Below are 12,472 nucleotides of genomic sequence, written 5' to 3'. Positions count from 1 at the left end.
GAAGTTAAAAACCTATTTTTGGAGTTGTGCTCACAGTGAAATGCGACGTAAATCCGCACTGCAAGATAAAAGCGTTATTTCTGGGCTGAGAGGAAGCAAGGGAAGGGGTGGAATCGGAGGAGGATTCCTTTGGAAACAGCGGCACGGGGCGAGAGGAGAAGCCAGCTGCAGCTCTACCCGCGGGCGCAGCTGCATCACCGTTCGCAGTAACCGGCGTCGGTTACCCAGGATGTGGTACCCATCACTTCTTTATTGGAGAAAAATAAAAACTCAGGGAAAAACTCAAACATGCTGCTGGACGCAGTAACATGCTGCCGCACAAGGGATTATTACCTTTGCGGTACAGGCTGTTCCCGCAAACAAACTTCTTCAAATTCTAAAATTAAAAAAAATTCAATTATCCAAATCACCCCCCCCAGTGAGAAACATTTTGGTTTCCTTTCTCCAATTCACTTTTCCCCGATTATTTTCACACTGCGGCGGGACTGCTTCTGGTCACGCTCCTTTTTCCTCGAACGTGGCCCCGGGTACCTGCGCATGTCGGGGGGGGGAAGGGAAGGGGCAGCCCCCGGGCACAGCAGGCCGGTCGCTGCCTGATGCGGCTGCTCCAAGGGCTGCATGGAAGCGGTGCGCTGTCAAAACCCACAAGAAGAGGGCCAACCCCCCCCAAAACTGCACCTGTGGCTTCACATCCCTCAGAAGCCTCGAAGCCGTGACCGGCTGCTTAGGCCAAACACCACCAGGGAGGGGCGCGGGAAGGACTCCAGCGCAGAGCGGCAGGAGCCAGAAACCCCCCCGGAACCGCCGCAGAGCGCAGCCGCGGGAGCGCGGACGAGGGGCTCGGCTGCCCCACGCAGTTCCACCCCAGCGCGCTGCCCCTAACCAAGCCATTTCCCTACGGAGACCCTGAGAAATAAAGTCACACAGTGCTCAAACATAATATTTTTATTTGTGGATAAAAATTAAGGCTCACAGTACTTTATCATTTCACAAGCAGAAAAATGTTAAAAATTGAGAATGACGGGGAATACCCCCAATACAAATTCCTCTAACCGCTGACATGTTTTACTGAAGACTTGAGGTGAACAATTGTACAGGGCAGCTACAGTTATTAGTCTGTAAACTATGTGCTAAATACGCTTCTGAAGAAATGCGAACAGTCTTAATTCTCTCCCCACTTCTGGCTGTTCTATACACACGGATCCATAAAAACACTCAAGAACTGCTGGGATGACGACACCAACCCTCCTAAGAATAACCAAACACTTCTAAAATGCATGGCACAGCTGTTAAATTGGGGGAAGATATTTAGAGACCACAAATTTTATTTCAATAAGACATATTTTGTTTATAGTGCAATCGTTTATGACTAAATGTTTCAATATTTACCTTTCTGGCTTAAAAAAACAAAACAAAAGTGTATGTTCCTAAAGAGCACAGGAATTGTTATCAAGCTCTGTTTCATTAAAAACATGAAAGCAACCAACATGATTAAAGATGTTAAAAGCATACGTCAAACTTCAGCATACCCACTGTATACAGGTATTATATTATACCTACAGGTAAGATGCAACTCTGAAAGTAGGGCTTCCAAGTATGCAACATGCAGTGAATATAAAAAAACCTGTGCAGGTATATCCTAAGGTTGCAGTCAAAAGGCAGAGTTATTATAAGCCCCTGAATGCTACGGACATGACGTTATGCAAGCTTTCTTGCAAGTTAGGACATAACTATGAGACTATGTACTGCATATTCATCTACACGGAGGCCAACCAGGAGTGTCTCATTAGAGTCAAGAATAAAGTTTTGGGTGTAAGAGGTGCTCCGAATTCTTTATTTTATTTATTTATTTGTTTTTTTTTAAAGTAATTCCTCCTTCCATTTTACCTACTTGTTCTCAAGGTAACAGACAACCTGATGGCAGCGGCAGCAGCAGCAATAGCAAGCCCACTTAAAACTAGCAACAACTGCAATGACACTAAAAGGCTGAAGTATTCTGCATCACACCAAAAAGATTTATTTCTTGTGGTCGCACCATTTATGTACAAGATATCACCAGTCATGAAAACAACTATCCTCAGCTTTTTCTGACAAAAAAAATTAAAATGTACTATAAAGCCGTAATTTAGTTAGGGAGCTTTCTTTTGAACTAAATTACATTAAAAATCAAATTTGTTTTCAACAGAACCCATGCTGTAATAGATTCTGCCCCAGCAAGCAACGGTTTGTAGAGTTTCTAATAGATCACAGTCCAGTAACAAAATAACTTTTATATAAATAATACTTCACTTATGTAGCAAAGAGCTCATCCAAAGAGCTCTAAAAGGCTATAATGGATGTGTTAGAATTACTACCTTCATTTCATAAATGAGACAAGTGAGATACACACAGATTAACGTTAATTGACCCAAGACAGTTCTGCTCCTAGCAGATATGGTAAGGCCAGAAGGCAGTTCTTCCTAACTCCAGATTACGGCCACCAGTCTGCTGCCCTCCTGCACATCTAGGTTGTCAAGAGTATTTTCAAAAAAGCAGCAAAGGGCTATAATATGCCGTCTCCTTCCCCAAACGAAAGACAACTTCCTAGTGACATCAGCAAAAGTATAAATTGAAACAAGTTAGCCATATCCTATAAACAGGAATGAAACTAAATTTCCGTAATACAAGTGTAAGTAATAAATGTAAAAACAATAAAAAAGTGTGCAATTAAAAGAATATAGAATAAACATTTTCAACCATTATTCCAGTTCACAAATCTATGTAAGTGGAAATACAGGTAGCTACAGCCATTAAACACACCATGTTATCAAACAGTTTAAAACAAGTATCTCACCCCCACAAAACAATTTGGCAGCTGAATGAAATGCAAATGTTCAGAAAGTGGCTAAAACGATAAACTTGGGTACATAATTAAGGTTATAACAGCACAGGTAACCTGTAGGTACCCAGTAAGCTGCTCAGGTCCGAATCCAAGTGTTACAGAAATTAAACTTCCAAAGACAGCAACTGTAGGACACTCACAATTCTCAGGTGGATGGAAATAGCTGGCCTTTGCCTGAAGATATCAGAAAACGAACAGGTGTCCAAGGTAACCACATCTCTCCTCTTAAATTATTGCTCACTTCACTAAACAGCGGAATACAAGCGACTGAAGTGATCTCGGTTGATGGATCAAGTCCACTCTGATACCATGATTCCACACTAAATGACTATAATGTTTAAAAGCTAAGTATAACACATAGAAAAGTTCTTCCTGTAAAAGCCATGTGTAGAAAACAATGTTATCAAGTAAAACAAACGCACGTGGGCAGTAGGCTGTGAAGGGACTATTGCATAAGCACTGAAAAACAGAAAGAGAATTCACAGATCCAGTAGCTCTGGTGTAACAGCTCTTCCAATTCCACTCCCACTTTAACTCTTCTATCGGAACCCGCAAAAGCACGCGCGACACCTCATCGCCTGCAATCTGACCTATGTATAGGTGCAGTAAGCGTATACTGAAGATTAGTACGTGTGTACACGTTTGTTGCCAGCAAACACCTACCAAGCGGTGCAAGAGCAGGGAGAGAGGGCTGGTGACGCCCCAGCGCTGCGCTGCCGGCACCGGTGTCGCGCCAGACGGGGCAGAGCGGGCTCCGCAGCGGCTGCACGCTAACGCCACGACTCGACAGCACCCACCACTCCATTTGGCAAAATATTTATTTATAATAAATCTGTCCAAAAGCAGTTGGTCACACAAAGTATTCATTTTACATTTTTAGGCGGTAACAATGATTTTGGTAGAAGTAAATAAAATGTCTCTTTTTACACGGTATACAAAAACAAAGAGACGCTGAAATGACGGTTAACAGTAAAACACATGAAAACGGGAAGAATCAGTAAGACAAAGGCAAAAGCAATAGGAATCTGTCTGCGCACAGGCAATGCTGCCATGATTATTTACCCGTACAAATCCTCAGCCCCACTTAGTTATCCCCAACACAGCTCTTAACTGCAGATTTACGCTCCAGGAGAGGAATCAGATGTGATGTAGCAGCTCCAGTCACTCTTTTCACAGTACTGCATGTCAACACTGGGAATGGTTTCTGATATGATTTAAACTGCACACAGTACTTTAATAGAAAAAAGTTAATTACTCCCACTCTGTAGTTCCTGGTGGTTTTGATGTCAAGTCATACATCACCCGAGAAATGCCAGGAATCTTCTTAATCTCCGCCACCATTTTTAACACAACCTATCGTGAAAAAATCAAAACAAAGCACATGAGAACAGACCTGATGAAAACTATCCTAGAAAAGAATAAATTTATTCATACTAATGTTGTTTTTATGTGCCAGAGAAAAAGCCTATAGTTATTAGCATGTAGCTACCAATTAATAAATAAAAACAATTTAAAACATCTAGCTTCATGATCTCTGAAGTTATATTTGGGACTTCTTGATTTTTTGGCACCAATAATAAAACAGGGTGTCAATTGCAACTCCTTTCTCTTTAAGGCAGCAGCTCTTCAGCTTCAAAGCTGCTTTATAGAAGTCCAGCAGGAATTTAGGCTGGCATGCTTTATCACCAACCATCTTCACAGATGTTTCTCAGGCCATCATCTCCAGTTAACCCACCACCAAACACAAAACAACAGCCCAAATGAAACAGTGAACTTTTAAAAGTAAAAAGGGAGCTCTAAAGGTTAAGCAAAGTAATTCACAGAAAGAAAAGTGTCCAAAGCAAAGAGCTTCCATTGACAGTTCTCCAGAGTTCACAGGAACCAACTTTAGCAGGACTACTTCTAGATGAGACTGGGAATTACACAGTACTTTGCTGATCCTTAACAACAGTAAATTCAGCTTCCTTGAAAATTTCACAGCTCATAGTTGTGGAACTGCAGGTTCCACATGATACACTATAAAGGAGCGTAAGTTTAGACAGTGCATTGCTCTCCATGGGAAAAAAGAAGTTTTTTTTTTTAAATTAAATGAAGAATGACTATTTTTCCCCATAAATACAGGTGTTTTCCACAGCCTCTACTATTTTACCACCACATTACTGTCTAGTCTTAAAATTAATGTTTTACCTCTTGAATGTGTTTTGTGCAAACTTCAAGAGCAAATGAATCCTAATTTTATATAATGGAACAGTTTACATGGTAACATAACCCTGAACCATCTCTTCTTTAAATTGTCAGGCTGCCTTGAAGTAGAAGGCTTAATAGTTGCATACAGCTACAAAACAATGCTGATAAAATTTTCAAGTATGCAGAAAGAGAGTCAATTCCGTTGTTCTCACATACTACATTTCAATAGATCCAAAGCACTCAAAATTGTGGACACTGATAAAATTTCAAGAAAAAGTGCCTAAACTTGAGCTCCCAAAGTCCTAGGACTTAAATTGAAAATAGCAGGCTTTGAGATGTTAAGCAGCAGCAAGTTCCAACAAACTCAGAAGCAGGGATCAGCAGCAGTTCTGCAAGTCAGGACATCTACTTACCTATGCAAATAAGTAACTTTAAAACCTCAGAAATGTCTGTGGTTTGGGATGCTTGTTTTGCTTTGTTTTAAAACCAATGGTATTTTAGATTAACTCTACTGGAAAGCGTTTTCTTTCTCTCCCCTTAAGATTGTCATACCCATCAGAAAACACTGCCAGCTTCTCATTTTATTACATGTTTTCCCCCAAAACAATACATTCCTCCTAACCAATACAGTGAAAAAGAGACAAAAGCCCCCCACATTACAATAAGATCAAATTCAAGACACAATTAACCAAGAAAGGAGGAAAAAAGCCATAATTTTCCACAATGATAGATCATGTTAAAAAGAACAAATACAAAAATTCATATTACCTCTTCTGGAACCTCATTACCAGGAGTTGCTGCAATACCAGTCATGAAATCGCTAGTAATAAAAGTTCGAATAACCACAGATCTTTGACAGGAAGGTTGCTTCTGTAGGGGGTCGCGATCAAAATGTAACGGTGTCAGAATTATTGGCATCTGGCTAATTTTTCCGGCATAACCTTCAGAAAAATAGCAGTATAAGTACTTAACTTTTGTTTTTAAACACAAACGTGATCAAGTTTTATGGCGTTTCCCACCCATACTTGAAATGATACACTACGGGCTATATTTACACAGATAATCTGCAGCTGAAGCATAGTTTGGGGACTCTTTCGCTACCACTGCGACACCTCGGAAGAACACGCTGGTTATACAGTTATGTGATTACTGGTCTATACAGTTAAACTACTCAAATTGCACTTGTGATAATCTTCATCATTCATGGGCATGCAGAACAAAACCAGATAATCTCTCAATTCCTGTAATTCACTGAGCACAATTTAAGATCTACTTTCCTTCCCACATAATACAACCATGGGATTTCATCTATCCTCATATCAAGCCCAATAAATAGTCAGTCACATAAAAACACATCTTTGAGACACTTCTAGTCTTCATAAGTGAAACCAAGATGACAATGAATCTCTTGGTAGGGCAATTTAACTGTTAATTATTCTCACTTCCAGAGAAAGTGTCTCGGTTTCTTCAACATATTTCAAAGAAAGCTCTTAAGTATCTGAATTTGTGGAGGCTGTTTAGGCAACTCCAGACCGTTATCTCAAGTTCTTGTGTGTGGTTTTTTTTTTTTTTTTTAATATATCCTTCTGAAAACCAATACACAGAACCTCAGATTTCACTGTTTAAATTATTTAGACGTTTGAGACTCAGGTATGGCAAACTGCAGAACCACTCTAGCACTGACACCGTCTCATCCCCCTGCTTGCACTAGCTCGACCTTTTGGTGCAAGGTGAACCATGAGTACAGGCAGTCATCTCATTACATGATAACTCGAGGCTTATTTTTGGGAGCAATTCATTCACTCAAAGGTAGGTGTCACCAAAAGTCAGTAAGACTGAAACCTACAATTTTACAAACACTGACAGTGTTATCCTAAGTATTTTGAGGCTATTTTTCTACAAATTATGGGAACACAGCCTTGCAAACAGAGTATGTAGTTTCAGAGAGAGGGATACTTTATAACTTTATTTATACAAAATACAAGCAAATCTGATGAACTGTTTCCCATGCACATCCCACCTTCAGAAGTTAAAAAAAAAAAGTCAGGGGTTTAAAGTATTACTGTGTGCTAGCTTGAAGGGGTTCAGTTTACAAATACAGCTTCTACTTTACATTCAAAAATATGAAAGCACTTTTGTCACAGATAGTGAGCATCAGCATTAGAAACTTCCTATACGGGCTCCTACACACACACACCCACACCCATACCCACCCACACCCACCCCCCCACACACCCTTTGAAAGTCCATCAAGTTTCTTTACACATTTTATTTACTTCAAGTAAATACTCATGACTCACAGCATCATGGGAGAGAAGTAATTTTGCTGACTTCCAGCTGGCTAACAGTACTTCTGGCACAATCTTACACGGCAGTGCTATACCTTACCTCCGAGCTGTGCAAAGTGTAAACCTTATTCCCCACCAGAAGAAGGTATTATCTAAAAGTGGAAGGTACTATAGGAAAAACTTTTAGGTAATTATGAGGAGGCATTACCCTGTTGCGAGAAAGATGTTATTTTCAGGTGCCTTGTGAAGAACTACGAAGTTAAAACCCTAAAATCAATTCTGGTAGCAGAATGTCTAGCAACTCCCGTCTTTCAGCTATGAGACTCTGGAACTTTAAGAAAAGGCTCTTGCCTCTCATCTCATTAAAGTAATAGCTTTCTGGAGATATTCAAGAGCCATGTTATAGATTCCGACTTGACCCCTGTAACTATATCCAGCTGGGTTTGCAGGAATCTTAGAACAAGAATCCGATCTATGAGATAAGGCTAAACACCTACCAGACTCCCTGAGAATATTGTGAGCCTCAAAATCAGCTTGACGTAAAGTGCTGAGGACTCCTGTTGTCAGGAAAGTAGGTGTGACATCCGTAGGAGGTTCTTTGACTGGTGGACCGAACACATACACAACTCTGGAAAGCAAACCAGATAGCAGAGAAACACATTTTGTGTACATGGAATAAAGCAGATTGCCTAAGGACTGCATCTCTAGCATTGCAGTGAAGATAATGGAATGGGGGGGGGGGGAAGAAAGCATAATATTTTATTTTGCTCCTTATGCAATAACTAGAACTTTATATAATTTAATGCATATATTCTGTAAACATAACATGTTTCTATTAGCTTTGGAAGTCAAATGTATTAATTTATTTTGGTTTCCAGCAACAGCCTCAATGTTACTTATTCAAAAGAATAATCCTTTAAAAAACAGAAATGCCAACTCAGTGGTATCACAGAGGGTGTTTTTTAAAATTTTACTTTGATGTCGGTTAAAGTTAAGATTATTCTAGGAAAGCTACTTAATAAATGCTTACTTCTATCTTCTCTCCTACGGGGAAACTGCCAAAAGTATCATTAAATAAAATACACCTCGTTGTTTAGGAATAGCTGTATTTTCATCACAGGGTATTAACCACTGATTTCTAGATTTATAACATCCGTAACAAACTTCCAAATTCAAATTGGTCATCTCAGCTTTATCTTTTTAATCTCATTCACTGTGTTTTATATGTTGTGGAACAAAAAGCACAGTATAATATTGTCTGACTAGCCTCATACAAAGGCTTTTATTTACTATGACAAATTCATACGAGTTACTTAAAAGTCTGTAGATACAAACCAAGAATACTTGTCTAAAATCCAAAGCAGGAAAATATGCAAGCTTTACATTCCAGATTTTTGTTTGTAATATAAAGTCTGCAAGCATAGTTGGGCAGAAGACCAACTATTTCAGTGCACTCCTCAAACTGCCAGCTTCCCAAGCGCCCTTCAGTGTCCCTATAAACACCAATGAAAAATTCTGAGAAACATATCCCAGTACTGCAGAACTCCTAGAGAGGTGGTATAATCAGGAGAGTAGCATTAAATCTACAAACAGGTTAAAGAATGTAGTAATGCTGTAAATCAAACACACACTTTCAAACTGCACAAGCAATCCTGATTTCAGGCCTTTTGCTCCATTTTACACAGTTTAAAGGAGTATCTTGCAATTCAAGATTTCACATCAAGAACTCTACCTCTTTCAGTAGGTGTCACTTATGTTATAGAAGCAACTTTTGCTATAAGGAATTATGAACAGTTTTGTCAGAGAAGGTCTACAGCCAGGCAAGGAGGATATCCATTCTCCAGAATAGCATCCAAATTCCCACAGCTTCCAACATCTCTCTCAATCTCCAAAATAACTTACAGCAGTATAAAACCTTGTTTTGATCTCAAAGAAACTTCAGCTGCTGGAAAAATTATGCAACCAAATAACCAGAGGATGTACTCTATTCACAAGAGAGCTCAGTTAAGGTTACAGTGCCTGGCTTTGGAACTTTTCTTTGTGCCATTAGAGCTAGGGATTACTGCCCTGTAAACTTCTTTGACACAAAACAAGAAAAACACTGCATGACATCACAATTTATTAATAGCCTTTGCATCTTTCAAACAACACTTTGCTTAAGCTGCACTGGATTTTGTCTGATCAAATGCTCATTATGAGGAGATAGGCTATCAAATTATTTTTCAAGTTAGCAACTCCAGAAATAAATCTAAAGGGTGATCTGTTGTGTGTTTGTAACCTCTGTATAATACACCTGTCCAACATACAAAAAAATTAGATTAAATAAAGAAACTTAGAATGCACGGGCATTCTATTCCACACAGTAAGTAGATCACTAGAAATAAAGATATTCAATACTGAACAGAGAATGCTTACCTGTTTATATTGTGGCACATCCGTGGTATGAGTCTGGCAAGAAACATAAGAGACTCCCAGTGTGGAGTGTCTTTACTAGAGATCCCGCAAACATAGCTATATGAACGACAGTCGCCCTAGAAAAAAATAAGTAAAACTTGAAATTTGCTGCTAAAATAATTTGCAATACTTTCTTCTTCATCTTGCAAGCTGTAAGTTACAGAACCATACTTTGTGTCAATATTTAATAGACACTAATCTGCTGAAGTCTGTATGCTTAGAGATATCAACTGAAAAGAAAAAAAAGAACAACAGAATTAGAAGATCTCCCCTGAGCTAATGAGAACGTATAAAAGAATAGGAAAGCTTTCAGGATGTATATGCATAAGGTTCCCAGAGGACTGAGCTCAATGGTGCCCTTAAATTATCAGCAAATAATCTGAAGAGAGCAAGTGACAAAGTGTCTTCCTGACTGCTCAGGAGATCGTTAAGTTATGGTATGCAATCACACAAAAATGCCAGCTCAGTGTTTAGTGAATACAAATGGAAAATATGAAATTCAAAGGACAACCCACAAAAATTCCCACTGCATCAGAAAAGGACTGAAAGGAAAGAAAACAATATGCCACTGTGAAGATCCAAATGTTCCCATATCCTGAATAATTTGCATTTCTCTGGTTCCCTTCCTCTCAAGAATAAGGATGTAGTACAAAGTACAGGAAAGGGCAACAGGGATGATTCAAATGTAGAAAGTAGCTTTTGACTGACTGACTGAGACTGGGACTCTTCATCCTTGAAAGGGGCAAGAGGATTATAGCAAATGTCTACAAGATTATCAATGTCTTGAAGAAACTGCCTATGATAGAAGTGACCAGTATTATTCAGCCTCAATTATTTCAGGTGACCTGATGTCCTCAAATATGATACCTGGCATTTACTCAAGTGTGCTTTCAGATGTCTTGAGACCTTTGCCCTATCAGAGGTGACAAATGAAAATAACATGGTTAGCGTAGACTTTTGAAGTTCATTTTCTCCAGCCAAGCCCTTTATTTTTACTCTTACAGTACTGATTCTATATTTAATTACAGCCTGCTAAACTGCTGGAAAGAGATTTAACATCCCTAGAATGAACGCGCTTACCTGCACTCCCACAGTTTTGATTGGTAACAAGAAGGCATTCAGTGAATGTAGGCTTGTAATCTGCATCAGCTTCTCCTGGTCTTCTTCAGTCGTACATGCTTTGACCCTTTGCAACAAAGTATGTGGCTGTGCAATGACGCAGAAAAATAACTTTTAATTAAAATAAAGCCCCCCCAACCACTCAAAATTTATACAATGCAAAAGATTGTTTAACCTGCTGGGTGCTTAAATTTAGTCCACATTTACCCCCTTAAACTATTTACAAAATACTTCTCACTAAACAACTAAATTTGAGCAAAATCAGTTTTATTTGGTTAGGCTGCATATATTTTAAGCTGAAGCTCTCCCAAGGTAAGAGGTGGTTCTTTTATGTTTGTTCTCTCTTTCACACAGCCATATTTTAAGATTGTTTGCTTCAGATACAGAATAAATCAATATCCTGCTACGACACACTGCAATTTAACGTGCTCTAAAGGAAACATCTGCAAATACTCCCCTTTGTAGCCTGCTGATGATCAGGAGCACCATACACTTCAGTGTTTCTTCAAAAAGTTTGGGAAGTTGTTCTGAACTTATGACTCAGCAGGTCTCTGCTAAGGACTTTTCAGCCCGCTTCAGCTCAGCCTAAGTGAGCTCAAGGTAATCATGACGGTCATAACAGTTAAGAGACTGAAAATTTAAACACTAGTGGTCAAGCACTCCAGGTTTTTGTTTAGGACATTTGGCAAGCAAGGAATTCTCACTCTTGCACTTTCACCCAGGCACTCAGTGACTGTTAGTACATGCAATCCTAGAAAGTTACAATTCTTTCAGGAAGCAACAATCTCTTGCTGATACATGATTTGAATATCTCCATAAAACCTCATCTGTACAAAGTTTTTTTTTTTTTTAATTCATTTACTATTTGAAAAGTATATAAACTTCCATTTCCTAAAAGTCAGCCAACACTTGCAACTGAATATGGCTCCAAAAATTCTACTATACTATGTAGAATAGCTTCAAGTGAATTGTACTGGAATGCATTACTCCTTAAAGAGCACACACAGATAGTTTTACACTTTTAGCAGTTTAAACCTCACTGCAGTCCACTACACAACGTTCATACTACATTCATGCTCATCAGAATCTAGTAATGTTATTACCTTTTTAACACTTGCAGAAAAGTCTGCAACTATTTTCAAAATATTGTTTGTTTCAGGAAAGTCTTTGCACACATAAGGTTCTTCAGCACATATCACTCTGATCGCTAGACCAGGACCTGCAGTGCCAAGTTAAGAAAACATTACATTATGTAACATGAAAGCAGACTTTCAAAAAAAACTAACAGCATCTGGAACTGCCGGTTCATTACTAAGTATGGTTTGCTTTGCCATTGTACCCATACTTAAATAGTTTTAGCACTTTAGAAGACAAAAATACACAAGCAAATTATTCCAAAGCAGTATTTCTGATCAGTAGACTTAAACATTAATTATCTGTATCTTAAATTGGCTGGTTGTCTAAAGCAGCACTTAGCAATGACGAAATTCTACCATCCTTCTTGCCTTTACTAGGCAACATGGATGAGAGTTACATCATTGAA

General features: G+C 39.0%; 1 protein-coding gene across 1 annotated transcript in view; it reads right to left on the bottom strand.

Moving 5' to 3' along the window:
* Positions 1 to 930: 930 nt before the first annotated feature.
* GMPS (guanine monophosphate synthase) overlaps positions 931 to 12,472 on the bottom strand; it is a 33,387-nt gene continuing 21,845 nt past the window's right edge. The window contains exons 11-16 of the mRNA XM_064516527.1: positions 12,033 to 12,148; positions 10,891 to 11,016; positions 9,772 to 9,887; positions 7,854 to 7,984; positions 5,837 to 6,009; positions 931 to 4,234 (exon numbers count right to left, since the gene is read on the bottom strand). Coding sequence (XP_064372597.1) covers positions 4,133 to 4,234; positions 5,837 to 6,009; positions 7,854 to 7,984; positions 9,772 to 9,887; positions 10,891 to 11,016; positions 12,033 to 12,148 — 764 coding nt within the window. The 3' untranslated portion in view covers positions 931 to 4,132. The remainder of the gene's footprint in view (positions 4,235 to 5,836; positions 6,010 to 7,853; positions 7,985 to 9,771; positions 9,888 to 10,890; positions 11,017 to 12,032; positions 12,149 to 12,472) is intronic.

The sequence above is a fragment of the Dromaius novaehollandiae genome, chromosome 9 (genome assembly GCF_036370855.1).
Source record: "Dromaius novaehollandiae isolate bDroNov1 chromosome 9, bDroNov1.hap1, whole genome shotgun sequence".
Taxonomy (NCBI): Eukaryota; Metazoa; Chordata; class Aves; order Casuariiformes; family Dromaiidae; genus Dromaius; species Dromaius novaehollandiae.
The sequence above is the reverse complement of the archived record's forward strand: the minus strand, read 5'-3'. Positions and strand labels throughout refer to the sequence as shown.